Genomic DNA, 22,682 nt, shown 5'->3' with positions numbered 1-22,682 from the left:
CATCCACTTTCTGTGGGCTGCTCTCTAATGTGGCAGTTGCTCACCCACATGTTTACAGAGGGCATGCAGGAGCAGGACACGAGACTCTTTTCCCAAACTATAAACAGTTCCAAATGAAAAATGTGTACCAGTGGTCAGTGGTCCCTCAGACTCTCCCCTTCAATTCAGAAAATCTGGTGAGCCACATGTGCCCAGCTATAGCAGAACACGGCCTTGTCTCTGAAAATATGTAGGTGTATTTTGACTCGCCAAAAGCTGAAAGGTCCAGAGTTTAAACATTGTCCACATAGTATCTGACCTTCAAAATCATGTAAAAATGACCACTTTTCCCTTCTCTAGTGTCAGGTGCAATGGCATAGCCACAGGTGGGCCATGGCCCCTCCACTTTGGAGTCAGACCCACCACGTCAGCAACAACAGCATAGGCAACTGAGAAGAAAACAGCAGTGTCAAGATCCCCGCCCACCCATGTCAATCTGTGGCCCCACCACAAAATCAGTCCTGGCTATGCTGCTGGTCAGGCAATGAATTTCTCTGTCTTCTTAGATGCACACTTGCTTTAGCTGTAGGTTTAAATGCTTCCAATGTGAACAAATGCAAGGTAATGCACATTGGGATGAATAATCCGAATCGTAGTTACCTGATGCCAGGGTCCACCTTGGGAGTCAGCACCCAAGAAAAAAATAAGTGTCATTGTAGACGATATGCTGAAATCTTCTGTCCAGTGTGCAGCGGCAGCCAAAAAAGCAAACAGGATTCTAGGAATTATTCGGAAAGAGAAGGTAAATAAGGCCAAGAATATTATAATGCCTCTGTATCACTCTGTGCTGCGACCTCACCTTGAATATTGTGCTCAATTCTGGTCACTCTATATATAAAAAAATACTTTGAATTCAGAAAAGGTTCAAAGAAGATTAGCCAAAATGATAAAGGGGATGGAACTCCTCTTGTATGAGGAAAGGCTATAAAGGTTTGGGTTCTTCAGCTTGGAAAAGAGACGGCTGAGGGGGGATATGACTGAGGTCTACAAAATCCTGAGTGGTGTAGAACAGGGAAAAGTGAATCGATTGTTTACTGTTTCAAAAAGTACAAAGACCAGGGGACACTCAAGGGTCCTTTTACAAAGGCACACTAGAATTTTTAGCAAACTCTAAAAATAAGCATGTGCTAAACATTAGAGACGCCCACATATTTCTATGGGGTCTCTAGCATTTAATGAGCGCTAATCATTAGCATGCACTAAAAATGCTAGTGTACCTTTGTAAAAGACCCCCTCAATAAAGTCACATGGAAATACTTTTAAAACAAATAGGAAAAAATATTTTTTCACTCAATGAATAGTTAAGCTCTGGAACTCGTTGCTAGAGGATGTGATAACGGCGGTTAGCGTATCTGGGTTTAAAAAAAAGGTGTGGACAAGTTCCTGGAGGAAAAGTCCATGATCTATTATTGATACAGACATTAGGGAAGCCTCTGCTTGCCCTGGGATTGATAGCATGGAATGTTGCTACTATTTGGGTTTCTGCCAGGTACTTGTGACCTGAATTGGCCACTGTTGGAAACAGGATATTGGGCTAGATGGCCCGTTGGTCTGACCCAATATGGCTATTCTTATGTTCCTTGATCATAAGATGAGAGGGCAATTCATTCATTAAGCTTACATCGGCCACCTTCTCTTTTTCAGGAAGGGATGTCAAAGAGCCAGAGGTCACACAAGGTTAGTTCTGTGTTCTTTCACCTGCTGCTCAGGGTAACTGCATTGTCTGTGTCTGACTTTCACTCTCTCATACACATTTAGGTGGGTTGAGGACAGTTGTAGTGCTTGGTGAATGTGATTCATAGTTTGGCTCTAGACACCCTGTAAGTATCCACCATACATATACCACCCAGGGCCGGTGCAAGGGTTTTGGGCACCCTAGGCAAACCTTCAGCCTTATGTCCCCTCAGTTAAATTTGAGGCCTCTACTTTGCCCCACCTCAAATACATCATGCATTTAAATATTAAACTTTGTATGTATGTGTGTGTGTGTGTGTGCATGCATCATGTGTCTGTCTCTCTGTACATTTCTGCTGTGTATGGCACACATACAAAAACAATATGGGCAATGTCCAAAAGTCAAGAACCCCGTTAAATGGTTTATTTGAAGACTGTCCACCCTTCTAGCAGATGAAAGCATGGATTGATGGTTCTTTGAGTTTGGTTGGCTCTCAGGATCTACTGTTTTGCTTTGGCTGCAGCTGCTCTTTGGAAACTCTTTGGAGTTTCTAGGCCGCACTTTTCCTGCCGCCCCTCTCTCACAGAGTTGTGCTGTCTTTGCAGGAAGCAGAGAGTGGGTTCGGTACCGTGATGCAGAGTACAAGATTTCTGAACATCAGGCCACCTGGATCCAGTCTCAGCGCATCTGCACCTGGCTCAGTGCAGAATTGGTGTCTATCCACAATCAGGCCGAACTGGACTTCCTAGGTCAGGTCCTACAGAAGGTAAGAGGGAGAGAGAGTACTGTGTACTAGTGCAATTAACAGAACCAGCTAAGTGGCATTTGTGGAAATATCTCTTCAGTTGGTAGATGAGATTGTATGGCAAGATATTGTTAAGGTTGTATCCTTAATCACCAGAGTTTGAATTAGACTTTCTCCATAAAGGGGGCAATTCAGTATAGTGCACTGAAAGACAGGTGCCAAAATGCGCGCAAAATGCTGGGCACAAATCACTATTCTGGACACTCAATGTCATTATGGAATAAAGTGTAAGTTGGCATTTTATGGTTTGGTAATTTTGAGCTTTTGCCAACCAAAGAATTAACTCTGAACACCGGTGAAATTTTGAGATTTGAAAAAGAAGCAAAGGTTTTGGGTAGAATTACCATATGTCCAGTTTTACCCGGTTTTTCCAGCCTGTTCGTTTGTCCGGGTTTGTGGGCAAGTGGGTAGGCTGGCTGGCTGGTGCTGGCAGGCCTCAGGGTGTCCTCTTGTCCTACCTTATCATGCCCTGGTGGTCTAGTGGCCTCTACAGAGCAGGAAAGGTCACCGCTTGAAGTCTCAGCAACCATTTTGAAGCGGCACCAGCAGCGAGTGGGCAGCGGCATCGTCGTACAGGAAAGAGTGGGGTCCCTTCCTTCCCCAAACAGGCCACTAGACCACCAGGGCACAATAAGGTAAGGGAGGGGAGGTGGATCATGGATGAAATGTGGGTAAGGGGTAGAGGGTGACAGAGGCTTTCTTTGAGGGGGGGGGGGGTCAAGGTAACTGTTGGGCTCATTTTCGAAAGAGAAGGATGCCCGTCTTTCGACATAAATCGGAAGATGGACGTCCTCACAGAAACGTCCAAATCGGTATAATCGAAAGGCGATTTTGGATGTCCCCAACTGCACTTCGTCACAGGGACGGCCAAAGTTCAAGGGGGCATGTTGGAGGCATAGCGAAGGCAGGACTTGGGTGTGTCTAACACTTAGATGTCCTTGACCCATAATCAACAAAAACAAGTACGTCCCTGATGAGCACTTGGACGTTTTCACCCGGACCCGTTTTTATTACGACTAAGGCACAAAATGTTGCCCAAAATGACCAGATGACCACCGGAGAGAATTGGGGATGACCTCCCATTACTCCCCCAGTGGTCACTAACCCCTTCCCACCCTCAAAAAACATCTGTAAAAATATTTTGTGCCAGCCTCTATGCCAGCCTCAGATGTCATACTCAGGTCCATGCGAGCAGTATGCAGGTCCCTGGAGCAGTTTTAGTGGGTGAGTGCACTTCAGACAGTCGGACCCAGAACCATCCCCCCCCCCCCCACCTGTTACGTTTGTGGAGGAAACAGTGAGCCCTCCACCACAAACCCACTGTACCCACATCTAGGTGCTCCCCTGTACCCGTAAAGGGCTATGGTAGTGGTGTACAGTTGGGGGTAGTGGGTTTTGGGAGCACATAAGGTAAGGGAGCTATGTTCCTGGGAGCATTTTATGAAGTCCACTGCAGTGCCCCCTAGGGTGCCCGGTTGGTGTCCTGGCATGTCAGGGGGACCAGTGCACTACAAATGCTGACTCCTCCCACGACCAAATGACTTGCATGTGGTCATTTCTGAGATGGATGTCCTTGGTTTCGAAAATCGGCGAAAGTCAGAAACGTCCATGTCTAGGAATGTCCAAATCTAGGGACGGCAAAATTTAAGGATTTGGACAACCCTGATGGTATTTTCGAAACGAAAGATGGATGACCATCTTGTTTCGAAAATACAGGTTTCCCCTCCACTGGATTGGGACGTTTTGCAAGGACGTCCAAATCGAAACTTGGATGTCCCTTTCAAAATTGCCCCTCTGTGTGACATGGGGGTGGGGAGGGGTGTGACAGGGGCGTGGCAGGGAGGAGGTGTGGGGAGGGGGCATGGCTATTGCTGTCCTCTTTTTTGTCAAGGCAAATATGGTAACCCTATTTTTGGGAGTCCTTTTGGATTCTAAATTAACATTTGAACGCCAGGTGAATAATCTTATAAGGAAAAGCATCTAGGAGTCATCGTTGACGATACTATGAAACCGTCTGCTGAGTGTGCTGCGGCAGCAAAGAAAGCAAATAGAGTGTTAGGTATTATTAGGAAAGGAATGGAGAATAAAAATGAGGATGTTATAATGCCTTTGTATCACTCCATGGTGTGACCGTACCTTGAATATTGTGTGCAATTCTGGTCACCGCATCTCCAAAAAGATATCGTGGAATTAGAAAAGGTACAGAGAAGGGCGATGAAAATGATAAAGGGGATGGGGTGACTTCCCTATAAGGAAAGGCTGAAACGGCTTCGGCTTGGAGAAAAGATGGCTGAGGGGAGATATGATAGAGGTATATAAAATACTGAGTAGAATGGAATGGGTAGACATGAATCGCTTGTTTACTCTTTCCAAAAATACTGGGACTAGGGGGCACGCAATGAAGCTACAAAGTAGTAAGTTTAAAATGAATCGGAGAAAATATTTCTTCACTCAACATGTAATTAAACTCTGGAATTCGATGCCAGAGAATATGGTAAAAGCAATTAGCTTAGTGGGGTTTAAAAAATATTTGGATGGCTTCCTAAAAGAAAAGTCTATAAGCCATTATTAAAATGAGAAAATACACTGCTTGTTTCTGGGATAAGCAGAATAAAATGTATTGTACTGTTTTGAGATCTTGCCAGGTACTTGTGACCTGGATTGGCCACTGTTGGAGACAGGATACTGGGCTTGATGGACCTTCGGTCTGTCCCAGTATGGCAACACTTATGTACTTACGTACCAACATGTAGGTGTGAGTACTTACGCCTGGTCTACAGCAGGTGTAAATGCACATGCTAAGTTAAAGTTATGTGGGTAAATGCTATACCAACATATTCACCCTCTTGCAAATATGTGCTATGCGCTTTGCATGAGTATTTGCAGAATATCACTCAGCAGGCCCAGAGCATGAATGTTACATGCACGTGTATACTTGCTAGTGTTCTGGCGCTTACATTTAGAATGAGGGGAAAACATGGAGAACTGGGTGTTCCAACCTGTCTTTCAAAGCCTTCCACAAACCACACTTTCCCAGTGACCAGTTTATGTGTAGATGATGACATACACATTGAATGCATTGTATGATCATGGGCTTGGATTAAGCTTCAGAGCTTGCATCCAAATGTGGCCAGGGTTTAGTTGATCCATGCCAATGACTGTTCCCTCTCTAGCAGTTCCACGGTGGGAGTGGGGTGACCTATATCATCTGTTCCTTCTCTCTTTCTAGGTCTCTCGTGAGCAGGAACAGCATTGGTGGATTGGATTACATACCTATGAGAACGATGGACGGTTCAGGTACTTCTAGTCCAAGAGACTTCCTCCTATCTTAACACCTGAGGGAAAAATTCAGTTCTTACACATAGTGCAGAGGAAGCCACAGAAAACAAGGAGTCTGGTACTCAGTTTCTTGTAACAGATTCCAATCAATTTTCCAGTATTGCAATGTCTATCTGTAGAAAACAGTTTTTGATTTGCAGGATCATAAAAAGTTATAATTGCGCTCTGTGTGACTTGTCCACCATGGTGTCCTTTCTAATTCCTCCCTGGAGGGAGGTGGATGCTCTTTAGGCATAAGAGGTTTTTCAGGGTGGAGGGGAGGTGGGGGTTTTCAGGAGGTGGGATGAATGTGCTTGGGGGGAGGGAGTGTAGGGCAGACCTTGACAAGTTTTTATTAAATCTAGGAGCTAATCCAACTAGTACTACTACTACTACTTATCATTTCTATAGCGCTACTAGACGTACGCAGCGCTGTACACTTGAACATGAAGAGACAGTCCCTGCTCGACAGAGCTTACAATCTAATTAGGACAAACAGGACAAATAAGGGATAAGGGAATTACTAAGGTGGGAATGATAAGACATGGGTACTAAACAAGTGAGAAAGGGTTAGGAGTTAAAAGCAGCCTTCACTCAATCTTACTTTCTTTTATACCCCTCCCTCCAGCCTTCACCTGTTTCTTTTTCTCACTATCTTGGGAATCTGAAACCTCCTTACCTTGGCAGGCTAACAAACAACGTTTGCACCACAGTTTGGCTGTCTCTAATGTTGAGCCATGCGCTGCAGGAAGTCGGGCTGGTCTCACGGTTTCAAGTCCCACGAGACTTCCCGAACATCCTGCTCTATGTGCGACTGAAACTTAGAGAGAGCCTGATCGTGGAGCACACATGGGAGATTCACTGTTTGTTGGGCATCTCAACAAAAAGCATCCGTGCACCAGAGTGAGCAGGGGAGGCAATGGATGGGATGCGATTTTGGCATCCCTGCCTCCCTTGTGCCCTGTGTAGCTACACTCACTTCGCTCTGGCCCAGTTGATTTGACCAGTATAAGAAGTGTCCAAAGAAGATGTAATCTGTGATTTTTCAGTCTCTGTGTATAAAAGCAAGGTCGGTCTTTTCTCATATTGTGCTCTATGTATGTACATGTAGGGCACTGCTTCTCCTGGAGGCACGCCTAGCCAATTGGGTTTCCGGGATCACCACAATGAATATGTATGAGAGAGATTTGAATACATTTGAGCCCCAATATATGCAAATGTATCTCATGCATATTCATGTGGTGGTCCTGAAAGGTGGACTGGCCTCCAGGAGAGGGTTGAGAGGCACTGATGTAGGGGATACAATAGTTTTATAAAACTCTTATAAACTTAGGGGGAAAAGTCCAAAATGGCGCCTTTCATAACCCTGTTTTAGGTGCCTATGGCATTGAAACAGACATCCATGTGCTTGAAACATCTAAATCCCGATTTTACATCTAAATAAGTACACCCTTCTTTTTAGACATGGATCCAGGTTACAGAAAGGTGCTCTGATTGAGAAGCTGTCCACTGGAGGGATTAAGGCATGACCCCTCCTTAATCCCCCAGTGGTTGCTGTCCCCACTCCCTCTCCCCTGAAAGTGAAACCAGAAGGAGAGTAGCCTATTGGCTGGTGCAGTGGACTGTAAACTAAGAGGCCCAGATTCAAATATCCAATGGTGTTTCTTGGTCGGATGTCACCCGGGGCAGATCAACGCCGTGCAACCCCCCCCCCCCCCCCGGAATGCAGTGTCGTCGTCCCCAGGTGCAGCGTCATTCCCCCCCCCCCCACGCATCACCTCCAAACACACACACACCCCCCGGGTGCATTGCTCTTACCTCCTAGGGTGCTGGAGAGCAGCCACACGGCTGTCGGCTCCACCAGTTCCCTACTCCCTCTGCCCCGGAACAGGAAGTAACATCAGAGGGAGCTGCACGACTGCTCCCTGCATGCCCCCTGCAGCGTGCACCCGGGGTGGACCGCCCCGCCCTCGATACACCACTGCAAATATCCCATTGTAGCTCTTCTTTTTTTTTATTATAAATTGTGAACCCATCAGAAACAGAAAAATACCTACTGTACCTAAATATATGACACCTGCAAGCTGAAGGCTATTGAAGTACTATATATTCAGGAATAGGAGGTATTTTTTTTTGTTCCTGGAGGGCTCACAATTACAAAATAAGAGTTAAAGTGCAATTTGAACCTAGGTTCTTTGTTTACAGTCCACTGCACTAGCCACTAGGCTGACCTTCTGCTCTGCATGGATGTCTATGTGATGACCGTTTTCTAAGAATGCTGCTTTACAGATGTTTGTGTCCCTTGTTTATCCCCCATTCAAAATTTGGACGTTTCAGTTTGTAAAATAGATGTTCACGCTGGATGTTTCCAAGGCATGGTCGTCCATCTCACATATTTTCGAACAGGCTGTGCATCCTGTTCAAAAATACATGTGAGATGGGCATCCGTGTACAGCGCTGCGTACGTCTAGTAGCACTATAGAATTGAGAAGTAGTAGTAGTAATGTTCTGACTTGAACATTCTTTCAAAATTGCCCCTCCATATTCCTTTTTTTTTAGCCCAAATGGTCTAAGGTTTGGCAATTAAAATTCAATGCGAAGAAATGCAAAGTGATGCACTTAGGGAATAGAAATCCACGGGAGACGTATGTGTTAGGCGTTGAGAGTCTGATAGGTACAGACGGAGAGAGGGATCTTGGGGTGATAGTATCTGAGGATTTGAAGGCGACGAAACAGTGTGACAAGGCGGTGGCCGTAGCTAGAAGGTTGTTAGGCTGTATAGAGAGAGGTGTGACCAGCAGAAGAAAGGGGGTGTTGATGCCTCTGTATAAGTCATTGCTGAGGCCCCACCTGGAGTATTGTGTTCAGTTTTGGAGGCCGTATCTTGTTAAGGATGTAAAAAGAATTGAAGCGGTGCAAAGAAAAGCTACAAGAATGGTATGGGATTTGCGTTACAAGACGTATGAGGAGAGACTTGCTGAACTAAACATGTATACTCTGGAGGAAAGGAGAAACAGGGGTGATATGATACAGATATTCAAATATTTGAAAGGTATGAATCCGCAAACGAACCTTTTCCGGAGATGGGAAGGTGGTAGAACGAGAGGACATGAAATGAGATTGAAGGAGGGCAGACTCAAGAAAAATGTCAGGAAGTATTTTTTCACGGAGAGAGTAGTGGATGCTTGGAATGCCCTCCCGCGGGAGGTGGTGGAAATGAAAACGGTAACGGAATTCAAACATGCGTGGGATAAGCATAAAGGAATCCTGTGCAGAAGGAATGGATCCTCAGGAGCTTAGTCAAGATCAGGAGGCGGAGCTGGTGGTTGGGAGGCGGGGATAGTGCTGGGCAGATTTATACGGTCTGTGCCAGAGCCGGTGGTGGGAAGTGGGACTGGTGGTTGGGAGGCAGGGATAGTGCTGGGCAGACTTATACGGTCTGTGCCAGAGCCGGTGGTGGGAGGCAGGGATAGTGCTGGGCAGGCTTATACGGTCTGTGCCAGAGCCGGTGGTGGGAGGCGGGGCTGGTGGTTGGGAGGCGGGGATAGTGCTGGGCAGACTTATACGGTCTGTGCCCTGAAGAGCACAGGTACAAATCAAAGTAGGGTATGCACAAAAAGTAGCACATTTGAGTTATCTTGTTGGGCAGACTGGATGGACCATGCAGGTCTTTTTCTGCCGTCATCTACTATGTTACTATGTTTTATAAAATAGGCCCCCTGATCCAGCTCAATGCAAATTCACAGGCACAAATTTACACCTGCTCAGAAAATAGTGTAAACTTTTATGTGTGCACCTGTCTGTTTTATAAAATAAACTTTAAAAAAAACTAATCCACAATAAGAAAATGTTGACTGAACAAACAATGTTTATGTTCCGGAAGGAAAAGCCTCAGAGCTCACAAATCTTACTGATTTAAAGAGCTGGATTGATCATAGTGATCGACACTTCATCATCGGCAAAAACCTTCCCACAAAAGCATTAAGCCTTATTGTGAAACAAATGCTTCTTCAAAACATTTATTTCTAAGAAACACTTAAGTGACTTGTTAGGCAGTCCTTCAAATCTAATTTCACAATGTTAGTGAAAACAAATGGACACTTATCTCGATAAATCACCAGAGAGATATGGAGTGAGCATTGTCCGTTAAAGTACGAGTCTTAAAGCCCCGCCACTCAAGACCCTGAAGCAGCCTTGTGAAATGCTGGCCATCGTTGGCCCGAGGAGAATATAAGGAAACTACTTAGATGCTCACTCCATATCTCTCTGGCGATGTATTGAGATAAGTGTCCTTTTTTAACGTTGTTAAATTAGATTTGAAGGACTGCCTAACAAATCACTTAAGTATTTCTTAGAAATAAATTTTTTTAAGAAGCATTTTTTTCACAATAAGGCTTAATGCTTTTGTGGGAAGATTTTTGCCGATGATGAAGTGTCAATCACTATGATCAATCCAGCTCTTCAAATCAGTAAGATTTGTGAGGTCTTCGAGGCTTTTCCTTCCCGAACATAAACATTGTTTATTCAGTCAACATTTTCTTATTGTGGATTAGTTTTTTTTGAGTTTGTTCAGTTGAAGTTCTAACTCCAAACCCACGTTATTTTTTGCTTTAGTTATTTTTAGAAAATACACATGTATATTACAACTCTGCCTACTCTGTGTCTCTGGGAATACCTAGGTAAAGTCTGCATAAAAGTACGTATGATCTTTCGGCACAAGTACTTTTCATATGTATATATCAGTACACATATGTCAGGCTTTATAAAATTAAGCCCCGTAATGAGGAATGTGTTTGTGTGTCTTCAGATGGTCGGATGGGACAGTGCTGAACTTTGTCGCCTGGGCACCGGGCAAACCACGGCCGATCACCAAAGATAAGAAATGTGTGTACATGACAGCAAGCAGAGGTACAGCAGGGTCTTGAACACTCCCTAATGTTTCCTTTTCTGTGCTTCTGGAAGTAGGTGCAGTGCGATATTTGGAGCAGGGAATGATTGGCAGGTGTGAGGGGAGTGAAGTAGGGTCCTAGCCAGAAGCATAGCCAGGTTTTGAGGTCGGGGAGGGGGGGAGGGGAACAGACCTTTTGTAAAACAGGCACCAGTGCGAGACTGAAGGGCCGATCTGCATAGGCACCATTTCACTCAAAATCTTTTGGGGGAGCGGCTGCTTCACCTAGCTACGCCTCTGGTCCTAGCCCAAAGGGTGTCTTGTTATTAAGAACAAAAATTACCTGTAAAGAGGAGAGGAAGATGTGAGATTACTTTCTATGTGCGGTTCCAGATTAAAAACAGTTTCACTGAACTATGATCTTCAAACCTAAATCTATCCAAGTATGGTTGCATTGCTTTCTGAATTCCCTAAACCTCCCAGTGCTGTGTCTTCCATTAAGGAAAGTGGAATTTTCGCTTCTGCATGTTGAGTGAAAAATAATGTACCTGTTCTGGCCTCGGAACGTTTATTTCTCACTGTCCTATTCTTTCCTCTCTGCAGAGGACTGGGGAGACCAGAAGTGCCTTACAGCTCTCCCCTACATCTGTAAACGGAGCAACAGCACTGCCGTGGAGCCTTCCGTGCTCCCACCCCTGATGCCTTCCAAAAAAGGCTGCCCACGTGCCTGGCTCCCATTCAGCAGCAAGGTCTGTACCAGTTCATAATATTCATGCTCGTGGGACTCAAGAAATCATGTGGACCCCAAACATTTTATAATCAGGGTAATGTACCATCCTTGCTGGAAGGAAAAACTTTGCCTTGCATTTGGAAAGAATGTCTGAAACCGTGTGGATGTTTCAGGGAATGGATATCCCATTTCGGAATAGGACACAAACGTCACACCCAAGGCAGTTGGGTTTTAGGCCAGCTCACTTCACCAAAACTCTTTTTACAGGTCTGCTGAATGAGATTCTCCATGTTCTAGACTCTAAAAGATATTCTCTGAAATATTTTGACACCCACCAGATAGGACTTAACAAAGATCTGGGTTTTCTAGCCCATTATAATTCTACTGCTTTGTCACCCTCTTATCACTCATCCATCTTTCCCTGTTTGTCACCTAACCCAATCCTGTGAGACTGTCATTGGAATACTTTTGTGTTTCACTTATATATTCTGATATTTGTCAATATTTGTTCATTTCTGATCTGAAGAAGTTATCTTCAAAAGCTAATAAAAAATGTATTAAATTAGTCCAATAAAAAAGAAATTTCTTAAAACTTTCTTTTTATAGCAGAGGCTTTTGGTTTAGGGAGTAGCTGAGTTTTGGGGGGTCTCTGTGAATGGGATGAAATCATACAATAACTTTGTTTTCTGATTTTAGTTTTGATGGATTTGTAGCTTGTTTTTTAAATTTATTTGTTGTATTGTATATCACTTAGTTGTTTTATTTAAGCTGTTGTTATTCCTGTATTTTATTTATTTCTGTATTGTGAACCGTTATAGTGAACCTTTGTTTGATCAGTGGTATAGTAAATTGTGAAAATAAATCCCTCAGAGAACCCAACAAAGAGGGCTAAAGGCACATGTAACATAGCTTTCCTGAAACTGCTGAGGCATGTGATACTACCTGAGGGAAAGGACTCATTTGTACAGAGAATGGAAGAGAAGAGCATGTATCTGTTTTTTTCATGGTTCAGATTTCCCTCTTAAGTGATGGGATCGTCGTCTCCTTCAACGGAGTTGGCTTCTGTGCCTACACCAGTGCCTTATCTTTAGAAGCTGACTGGTCCATATGCTATCATACTGTATGGCCATCTCTGTTTGTCTGGTCATTTGTGCAAACTCGGGTCCAGAACCATCCGTCCGGTGCTGGCATTCTCTGCAAGACTTGTGCCAAATATTCTTAGCTAAAGCTGTAGTCTTCTGCTTATATTATGACATTATATTGCCATAAGTCATTTGTACAGAAGATTTTACAGACTATGATCAAATTTTTTGGTGGAACATTCGTGTGATGTCTTCTGAAAGCAGCTTTAGGATTTTAATGTAATGAATTGTACAGTGCATTCTGAAAGTAGGGGTTTTTTTTGTTTGTTTTTTTAGACCAGAAGGTTGTGGTATTTATTTTTTCTCTATTTTTATGTTTCAACATTTTTATTTAAATTTTATCCATTAGAAAGTAGTTTTTTAAAGGTCTTTATCAACACGTATAACTGACACAGCAATAGAATTTGTAATTTAACAAATGCCAACCACAACTTTAATGTTTGTCTGGAATCTGATGCAGTAGACATTTGGCTTTCATAGCATAAACTAAATTTTACCCCCTTGAGAGTATGTCTTTCACAGGGTAGGAGTCTTTCCTGCTGTTTTTACCTTCTGTACTGGGTACTCAAGTCTCATTAAAGAGCATCAGTCATGACTGTGGGAATAGAGCTGGATACTCATCTCACTTTATTGCGAGATCCTCACAAGGCTTCCTTGTATTATGGAATATCCCCTCAATTCGACACTTCCTAGAGAGAAAAGATCTACAAATTCTTTTTCGTGCTTTGGCGTTGAATCATCTTGATTACTATAATGCTCTGTATAATGAGCTACAAAAAAACTTCTCTAAAGTGATTCCTTTAATTTAGAACGCAGTTATCAAACTCTGTGGTGCTCGGATATTTGATCATGTCACCTTTCTGCTGATTACCCTGCATTGGCTCCTAGCTCTGTTCAGGCTCAGATTTAAGATTGTAATTCTAATTTGCCAGGCCATGACTACAGACCTTCTTTCTGATTCCATATTTCCCTTTTTCCACTCTGGTTTTCTCAACTGAACTTATTACCAAAACTCATTTAGAAAGAGCCCCATGCAATATATTTGGCTTTCTGGCCCTTTCTTTAGGGAACTCTGTGCCTGATGAGCTCACATATGAACACTCATACCAAGACCAGGTGTGGTCTGAAGACACAGCTTTTATATCAGGCCTTTGGCAACCCAAACATTGACTGGCGTGGCTTCTGGCATTAAGATACGGAAGGATTACATGCTGTAGGTATTAGATGAGGCCCTATCCTGCAACTCCTCTGTCAGGTCTTTTTCCTTCTTGGAGTATGTATTCGCTTATGATTCCGGTCCTGAGGCCGATTCTGTTTAATATGTTTGTGAGAGACATTGCTGAAGGGTTAGAGGGAAAAGTTTGCCTTTTTGTGGATGACGCGAAGATAGCCAATAGAGTGACTACCCCAGAGAGAGTAGAAACCATGAGAAGAGATCTCCAAAAATTAGGTCAAAGCTCTGGCAGTTAAAATTTAATTTATCCAAAGTTATCAGAAACCATATAAATAGAAATTAAAAAAAAAATTTACATTAAAACAAAAACAAAAAAATCTTATAGTTTAAATAATATATTGTGCTCAGTTTTTTGGTGTAATACAAAAGACCCGAAGACTCGAGATATGTACTTTCACCATACCACCATCATTGCACACCCTACCTCCACTCCCTATTCTTGTTTATATAATGTAAAAAAAACTAGCATGTCTTTTTTTTTTGAAAAAACAATGTTTTAGTACAAGATGAAAAAAATTGCTTATCTTAAACAAGGAGGAGGAAAGGATGGAATCCCAAACTTCTGGTGAACCAATGTCGGGGGTGGGGGGTGGGGAGGTGCAAGTCCAAATGTGGGTCAATTTAATACTTTTTTTTTATCTCAATCACCCCTTGCACCCGTATTTCTTGAACTACGTACTTACTGTTCCTAGTTCCCTACATGGGCCTTGTTTCGCCAAAGCTGGTGTCCTCAGGGGAACTGAACTACAAAACAAAAATTTAAAATTAAAAATCTCACAAAAAACCTCATGCACATTCTGTCAATATTCTTATCATATGCAATGAAAGCAAAATCCTTCCAAATTAAACATGGCACACACAAGGTAAGGGAGCTATGCACCTGGGAGCAATTTGTGAAGTTCACTGCAGTGCCCCCTAGGGTGCCCAGTTGGTGTCCTGGCATGTCAGGGGGACCAGTGCACTACGAATGCTGACTCCTCCCACGACCAAATGGCTTGGATTTGGTCGTTTCTGAGATGGGCATCTTTGGTTTCTAAGGTCGCCCTAAATTTCGCGATTTGGGCGTCCCCAACCGTATTATCGAAACGAAAGATGGACGCCCATCTTGTTTCAATAATACAGGTTTCCCCGCCACTTCGCCAGGACGTCCTGCGAGGATGTCCTCAGGAAAACTTGGGTGCCCCTTTCGATTATGTCCCTCTATGTGGCTCATTTTCGAAAGAGAAAAACATCCAAAAAGTGTCATAAAGCACCATTTGGATGTTTTTCTTCTCAAAACATCCAAATCGGTATTTTTGAAACCTCTTTTGCAGACATTTATCTATGCAATTTGTCTACAGTGTGTCCAAACCACAAGGGGGCATGTCATGGGCATTTCAAAGGCGGGATTATGGCATGCCTAACACTTGGACATTTTACAGCTATAATGGAACAAAACAAAAATGTCCAGGACTAAAACCAAGACTTTTTGGTCTAGACCTGTTTTCAGAACAAATAAGGCACAAAAAGGTGCCCTAAATGACCAGATGACTACTGGAGGGAATCAGTGGTGACCCCCCCCCCCCCCCTCATACCCTCTCAGTGGTCACTGACCCCCTTCTACCCCCAAAAAATGTAAATAAAAATATGACTTACCAACCTCTATGACAGCCTCAGATGTTAAAGACAGGTCTATAAGAGCAGCATGCCAGAGCAGTGTAGTAGTCGGTGCAGTACACAGTAGGGGACCCATGTCCCTATCTTCCGCTACCTGTCACACTTGTGGTGGAAACTGTGACCCCTCCCAAACTCACCAAAACCCTACTGTGCCCACATATAGGTGCCCCCTTCACCCATAAGGGCTATTTTAGTGAGGGACAGTGTGTTTTGGGTGGGGTTTGGAGGGCTCAGGGGACAAGATAAGGGAACAAAGGTGAGATGTGCACCTGGGAGCATTTTAATGAAGTGCACATAGGTGCCCTATAGGGTGTACCATTGCTCTCCTGGGATGTCTGGTGGACCAGTCTACCAAAAATGCTGGCTCCTCCTACATCACAATGGCATGAATCTCTACATTTTGCATTTCTTCTTTTTTTTTTTTTTAATGGACCAAAAAACAAAACAGTATTTAAAAAAAAAAGAGATATTTTTCATTTTTTTCAAAAATAATTTAATTTCCTATTCGTATTTTGGACGTTTTGTGTAAAATGTCCAGTCAGACTTAGACATCATATTGAAAATGCCCCGCCACGTATGTTACTATGTATACTCTAGAAGAAAAGAAAGACAGGGGAGATACGATACAGACATTTAAATACTTGAAAGGTATTAATATAAAAATAAATCTTTTCCAAAGAAGGGGAAATGGTAAAACTAGAGGACATGATATGAAGTTCCGGGGTGGTAGAATTAGGAGTAATGTCAGAAAATTCTTTTTCATGGAGAGGGTGGTTGATGCTTCAAATTGCCCTCCCAAGGAAGGTGGTGGAGACAAAAATGGTGACAGAAATCAACAAGGTGTGGGATGAACACAGAGGATCCCTAATTAGAAAATGGATGGTAAAAAACAAAACTTAAATGACTGCATGTGTATGATACGTTTAGTGGTGCTTAGATGGCGAATCTAAAGAACTAAGACCAGTGCCGGTCAAACTTCTAAAGTCTGGGTCCCATATATGGCAAAACAGTTTAGGATGGGCTGGAGAGGGCTATGATGTCAACTCCAGTAGTTCAAACGTAAGGACAGTGCCAGATGGACTATACAGTCTACGTCCCAGAAATGACAAAGAAAGACCAGGATCAAAAATTTTATACCACATTCATTGTTGGTTTAACCATGAATTGATTGTGTGTGAATATTAGACAGACTGGATGAACAATTAAGGTTTTTATCTCCTGACGTCATCTACTATGTTGCTATCCTATATAATAATTTGTACCTCCAACGTCCCATGGCTGGCTGGCCGGCTGGGTTCGTAACATCTCCTGACGTCAGCCAACCTCCAGCGTTTCATTCCCCCTCACTGTCCCGCCCTCGCGTCAAGACATAATTATGTCAGAGTGCGGAACAGTGAGAGGGAAGGGAATGCTGAGGCGAGCTGACGTCAGGGGATGTTACGAACAGAACGGAACAAAGCCAGCCAACCAGAGAACGTTCAGGTACAAAGAACAACAGAATCGCGGGACATCAAGGGAGGGCAGGGCAGAGCAGAGGAGAATCGATGAGATGGGAGGGGAGGAAAGGAGAGAATCACGGCACACGGATGGGAGGGCAGGTAAGAGGAGAATCGCTGGACATAGAGGGGATGGGAGGGGAGGGGAGGGAAGAATCGCTGGACATGGAGGGGAGGGCAGGGGAGAGAAAAAAAATTGCTTGCAAGACAGCCTTCCTAGGGCCTGTTTCATTGTTGAGGAAACGGGCTTGGTTCCATTAGTGTTACTATACTTTGCAGAATATGCTTGTTATTGTATTACTATGTTGTGTTTTGAGTTTGGTTCCTCATTCTATATGGATAATTTTTTTTTTTGAGAAGTTCTAAATATGCAAATTAAATTAAAAGTAACTATAACTTCTCATATATCATTGATCATTTCACTGATTTTTGGGTTCTGATATTCAAACTGTTCTTTGGCCCTCGTGCAGTGTTTTGGAGTACATGCTGACATTAAAGCAGAACCGAAGAGCTGGCAGGAAGCGCAGAACTCATGCAAGCTGCTTGGAGGTGACCTGGCCATCATCAGCAACCACCTGGAGCAGGGTAACATTTTCCCATATTTCCCACTGAGCCCCATAACACAGGAAACCTCACATTGCTTGGACATGAGTCGAGGTTTTGCCTAAACCTGTAAACGTGCATTTCTGCTCAAAATTGAAATAAAAGAAACACTGAGAAGGTTAAGATTAGAGACCGACCAAAACCAGGGTTTTCCAATCGCAGCTGAAATCAAATCTGTAGCCAAAATTCTATGCTAGTTTCAGTAAAACCGAAGCTGGAACTGAAACCAGCATTACCCTGACCCCCCAAACAGCACCCACTTCTTCTCCTTGTGACCAGAGAGACCCCCCCCCCCCCCTCCCCAGGTCTACCTTAGAAGACCTGGTGGTCTAGTGGCCTAATCAGAGCAGGAGCAATCCCCAGTCACTCCTGCTCCCGCCTTCTTCACTGTTCAGCTCCTGCCTATGCTGACTTCTGCCCATACTGGCCGCAATCTCAAAAATAGCAGACACAACCTTAAGTGGCAGTCTCGCCAGACTGCAGTGGAAGATCTCAGCCGCCATTTTGACGGCGGAGATAGCAGGAGCAAAGGAGACTGGGGATGGAGAAGAGGAGACTGGGGATCACTCCTGCCCTGGTTAGGCCACGTGTCCTAACCAGGGCAGGAGTGGAAGGGCAACGTTTTTGGCTGGGGGCAGAGAGTGGGTGACACTTTTGGTTGGGGATTTTGGCAGAAACCAAAACATGACCAAATCGGAATTTTGAGCTGATTTCACTACTGAAACTGAAATTTGGTCTGCCTCTATAATGGATCAGTTTGGTTTTACTGCCCACTGATTTCTGAGATCTCAGTGCATCTAGGTATGCAGCTGGGCAAAGGGTCAGATGTACAGAAGCAGGAGACTGAGGCAGTACCCAGCTGAAGATTTGGCCTATGAGTAGCAGAGGCGTATCTGGACTCCAGCAGTAGGGGGGGCCAGAGCCAGAGGGAGAGGGCACATTTTACCCCCCCCCCCCCCCCCCCCCCCCCCGCCACCAACGACTCTCCACCCTCCCTCCTGCCGCCAACCCTCCCCTGCTGCCGTCGCTTACCTTTGCTGGCGGGGGACCCCAACCCCCTGCCAGCCGAGGTCCTCTCTTCCGTTGCAGGATGCAAGTTGCAAAGCTTCCTGTTCTTCTGAGTCTGACGTCCTGCACGTACAACGCGCAGAACGTCAGACTCAGTTTCAAATTCTGAGTCTGACGTCCTGCACGTTGTACGTGCAGGACATCAGACTCAGAAGAACAGGAAGCTTTGCAACTTGCAGCCTGCTGCAACGGAAGAGAGGACCTCGGCTGGCGGGGGTTGGGGTCCCCCGCCAGCAAAGATCGGTGACGGGTTGGTGGCAGTAGGGGGGTCCAGGCCAAAATCTGCGGGGGCCCAGGCCCCTGGTGAGTAGAGCTTGGCGGGGAGGAGGTTATTCTTTGATCAATTGAGACGCTGCTGTAGTTGACAGGAATTAGCTCACACTTTTCTGATGCCGCATGTATTTACAAATCTGGGGGAAGAGTCAGAATATCTTTGCTGCTGCCCTCCCCCTCCCTCTTTCTCAAACCTTCTAGTCAGTGAAAACGACATTTCTGAGGTGTTTTTTTAGTGCATTCTTCATTTTTTCAAATTCGGTAAGAACTTTTACGTTTTACTTTACGTTTGGTTGATGCATCTTGGCCTTAATTCTTTAAGTGCTGATTTTTTTCTCCCATTTTGTGGCTATGGGATAAAAGCTGGCTAAATCAAGTCCTCTGTGACCTTCATCTTTATTTCACCTTATTTGTCACACAACTAATGCAGCATGCCTCATGTCTGACGCTGGTATGTGCTTATCTATGAGAATAAACTGTTTCAGAAAAGAGCAATACAATCCAGAGGGTGAACTAAAGAGCCTCCAACACCTGGGCAGAAGTAGCAGAGCCTGTGCTTGAGAAGAAACTGTGGAGATCCCAGACTTTCAATCCATTGAGCTACCACTGAGGAAGACTCTGTGGTCATCTCATACTTAAGTCTGTATGGTTGAGCTGTGTAGTGTGAAGAGTGATGCTGTGCCCATTGAGAAGGAAGAAATGGGCACACATTACTTTTGAAGAGCTAAATTGCCTTAGAGAGGGATGGAGCCTTTATGAGTCAATAGAATATTGGTTGCCCTGCAGGTGAAAGATGTGGCCCATTGTGACATGTGCCTCTGTCAGTGTGTTTTTTCTAGCAAAAAAGGTGCCGGTACTCAAATGCCAGACCACCCTTCAGGGGTGGGGTGATCACTGAGGGACCCACCCCACAATAGCCAGGCCCCCTGCAACCAGTCACTGAATCTATGACAAGGCAGAATTGGTGTGTAGAGCCTGAGCTATTTCATGAAAACTTGGGGTCCATGGGTCAATTTTAGCAGACAGTGGAAGAGGTGCCGGTACTCAGTACCCCCTCAAAAAAAGCCCTGCTCTTAGTGATACATTCCATAGAAGAGCCTGCATATGGGACCTGGCAGGTGGATACCATTCCTGAGAGCTGGAGGTGGGATGGGGTGGGGTATCATTGCAGTGTTTAACGGGGGTTGTGGAAAGTAACAAGCTCTTCTTTCTCTCCTCTCCTTATCTTGCTTTTTTTTTTCTCAGCTTTTATAACATCCATTCTCCCCAATGTAACCCTGGACCTGTGGATTGGTCTCCATGATGCCCAAAGGGAGTTTCAATGGGTGGGGAATGAACCTTTGAAGTATGTGAACTGGGCTCCAGGGGAGCCTTCAGGCTATGGAACCACCAGCAGCAGCGAGAAACCGGTGAGACTAGTCATTATTCTGTATGTGACATACATTACTGCACTCCTTTCCCTGTATATATGAGATGCCTTGGTGCTTATATGGCTCTTGAAACCAGAGCACATTAAACAAATTACATAAATGTAGGATCGCTATATAGGACAGTGGGAGATCATAAGAACTCAGAAGATCTTCTCTATTATATATGTATGTTTTGCAGCTGTGATAATTTCCTACATGGGATGGGGGGAATGATTGTTTATTGTTGGAAAATCTTGATGTGGCTTCTTGTTTTGATTTCTCTGTTTTCTTTTTTTAAACACTTTTATTGAATATCCAAATCGGTACAAAAGCCACACATAAACTGCACAAGTAACACTTCAAAAATGCAAACATTATAATGGTGCTAACCTTCCTCGCCCTCCCTCCCCCAAATTGATATGTTGTTCTCGGTTTTGTCTGTGTTCTTATGTCGCATCAGTAAAGAAGTTTTACTAAACAAATTACATATATGTTTAGTAAGTCCCTTCACCAGAGAGCTTACAGTCCAGGCTGGATTCTATCCAGCTGGGTGTGGAAATTTGGGTATTAATCACAGAGCCACATGCAAGCTAATTAATTAATTAGGCGCTAAGAATTAATAATTTGGTGTTAATGGGCACTTCATTGGCAATAATTGGAGATTACACATGGATCTGCTCTGCACCCAATTCTGTAATATCGTACCTAAAATTCATAGTGTGCAACTCAGAAGGGAATATGGCCATGGGAGGGGGCATTCCCAGGATTTCTGCCCAATCTGGTTGATATATTTAAAACTATTTAATCAACCAGGAATGGCTCCGGGACGGTTGACTAGCATTTAGCACCTAGCCACAGACATTCAGCAGGAGATATCTAGTTATCTCCCGCTGAATATTTATGGTTAGCGGCTATCTGTTAACGGGCTATATTGTGCAACATAACTGGTTAGGCACAGATATTCAGCGCCAAACCGGCGTGGTGGTTGGGAGGCGGGGATAGTGCTGGGCAGACTTATACGGTCTGTGCCCTGAAAAGGACAGGTACAAATCAAGGTAAGGTATACATAAAAAGTAGCACATGTGAGTTTATGTTGTTGGGCAGACTGGATGGACCGTGCAGGTCTTTTTCTGTCGTCATCTACTATGTTACTATGCTTAGCAGTTAAAATAGGCCGCATAAATATCAGGCCTACCTGTAATGGCTAAGCACTTAACCAGTAAGTGCTGAATATCGGCTTAACCGCTTAAGTTGCCACCCTCAAAAATTAACCTGGATATTTAATGCTGGTCACCACAAACAACCTGGCATTGAATATCTGGGTTGAACATGGTCAAGAAATGCCTAGCACCCACCTGAAGCTATCCATGCAGCCACCTGGAGGGTCTGTCCCCAGCACTGCTTAGATTCGTCTGCACCTGCCACTTGTGCTCTACACTAGCACCCTCCATCCCACCAACTGGGTCTCACTTGCCTCTGGGTGAGTCTCCCACTCTCAAGTTATTCCCTGGTGATTTCTAGGTTATTGGGGTCACATTCTCAGGGGACCCACAGTTCCTGGAAAGCACCCACAGACCCATCTGACCCAACACACAAGTCACCAGGATTCTTAGCCAGTCCAAGACAACAGAGCCAATAAACTAACAAGGTTTATTGTCACAGAATTAGAACAGTGAACATATAAAACAGATGAAAAAGTAACAGGCAACAACAGGTAATTGAATAAGGATCAATATTAAAACTGTTTAAGCACTTTGTTACTACCTGGGTAGTGCCTGGGAAGCCTCAGGAAATTAACTGCTCACAAGCCTGAACAGGTTCTCCGGACAGAGATGTTTACCTCTGTTCTCCCTAGTTGAGATTAACGATTACCTCACTGCTCAGGCGAGAAAAAACTGTCACTTCTGTAACAGCTTTACAAAAAAAGACAGTCACCATCTCCTGGCCAAACAAGGGAAATGCACTAGGGAACAAATATGTCATACATTCACTTAAGAAGTCACAGACATAAATCCCCTGTTTCGTCACAAACAGTGGTGTCGGGCAGTCAATGTGCTGCCCTCCGCTGGCTCAATATCAGTTAGAAAGTTCTAGAAATATATCATTTGCACACCTAACTTCCATTAGTTGGGCACCAGCATTTACACCATGTTTCTAGCATCAGATCACGCTGAGCTAGCACTGTGTAAAGGTCACTCTGCGCAGAGCACCCTTTACAGAATACTAGCTTAGCGCAGATCATCCTGGCACCTAACTTTGGGCGACAATATAAACAGAAGAACAGGAACCCTCGCAATCACAAAGACACGCCAAACACAGCGAAGGTGACACAAAAGTGGAAGCAGA

The 22,682-nt window shown here is 44.2% G+C and overlaps 1 protein-coding gene across 1 annotated transcript in view; it reads left to right on the top strand.

Annotated features, from left to right (window-relative positions):
* The window catches only part of MRC2 (mannose receptor C type 2), a 128,739-nt gene that overhangs the window by 90,480 nt on the left and 15,577 nt on the right, over nucleotides 1–22,682 (top strand). The window contains exons 16-22 of the mRNA XM_030220735.1: nucleotides 1,684–1,716; nucleotides 2,320–2,480; nucleotides 5,749–5,816; nucleotides 10,645–10,745; nucleotides 11,329–11,474; nucleotides 17,454–17,568; nucleotides 20,173–20,336. Of these exons, the coding sequence (XP_030076595.1) occupies nucleotides 1,684–1,716; nucleotides 2,320–2,480; nucleotides 5,749–5,816; nucleotides 10,645–10,745; nucleotides 11,329–11,474; nucleotides 17,454–17,568; nucleotides 20,173–20,336 (788 nt within the window). The remainder of the gene's footprint in view (nucleotides 1–1,683; nucleotides 1,717–2,319; nucleotides 2,481–5,748; nucleotides 5,817–10,644; nucleotides 10,746–11,328; nucleotides 11,475–17,453; nucleotides 17,569–20,172; nucleotides 20,337–22,682) is intronic.

This window comes from Microcaecilia unicolor, chromosome 12 (assembly GCF_901765095.1).
Source record: "Microcaecilia unicolor chromosome 12, aMicUni1.1, whole genome shotgun sequence".
NCBI classification, from domain to species: Eukaryota; Metazoa; Chordata; class Amphibia; order Gymnophiona; family Siphonopidae; genus Microcaecilia; species Microcaecilia unicolor.
This window is presented reverse-complemented; position numbering and strand designations above follow the sequence as displayed.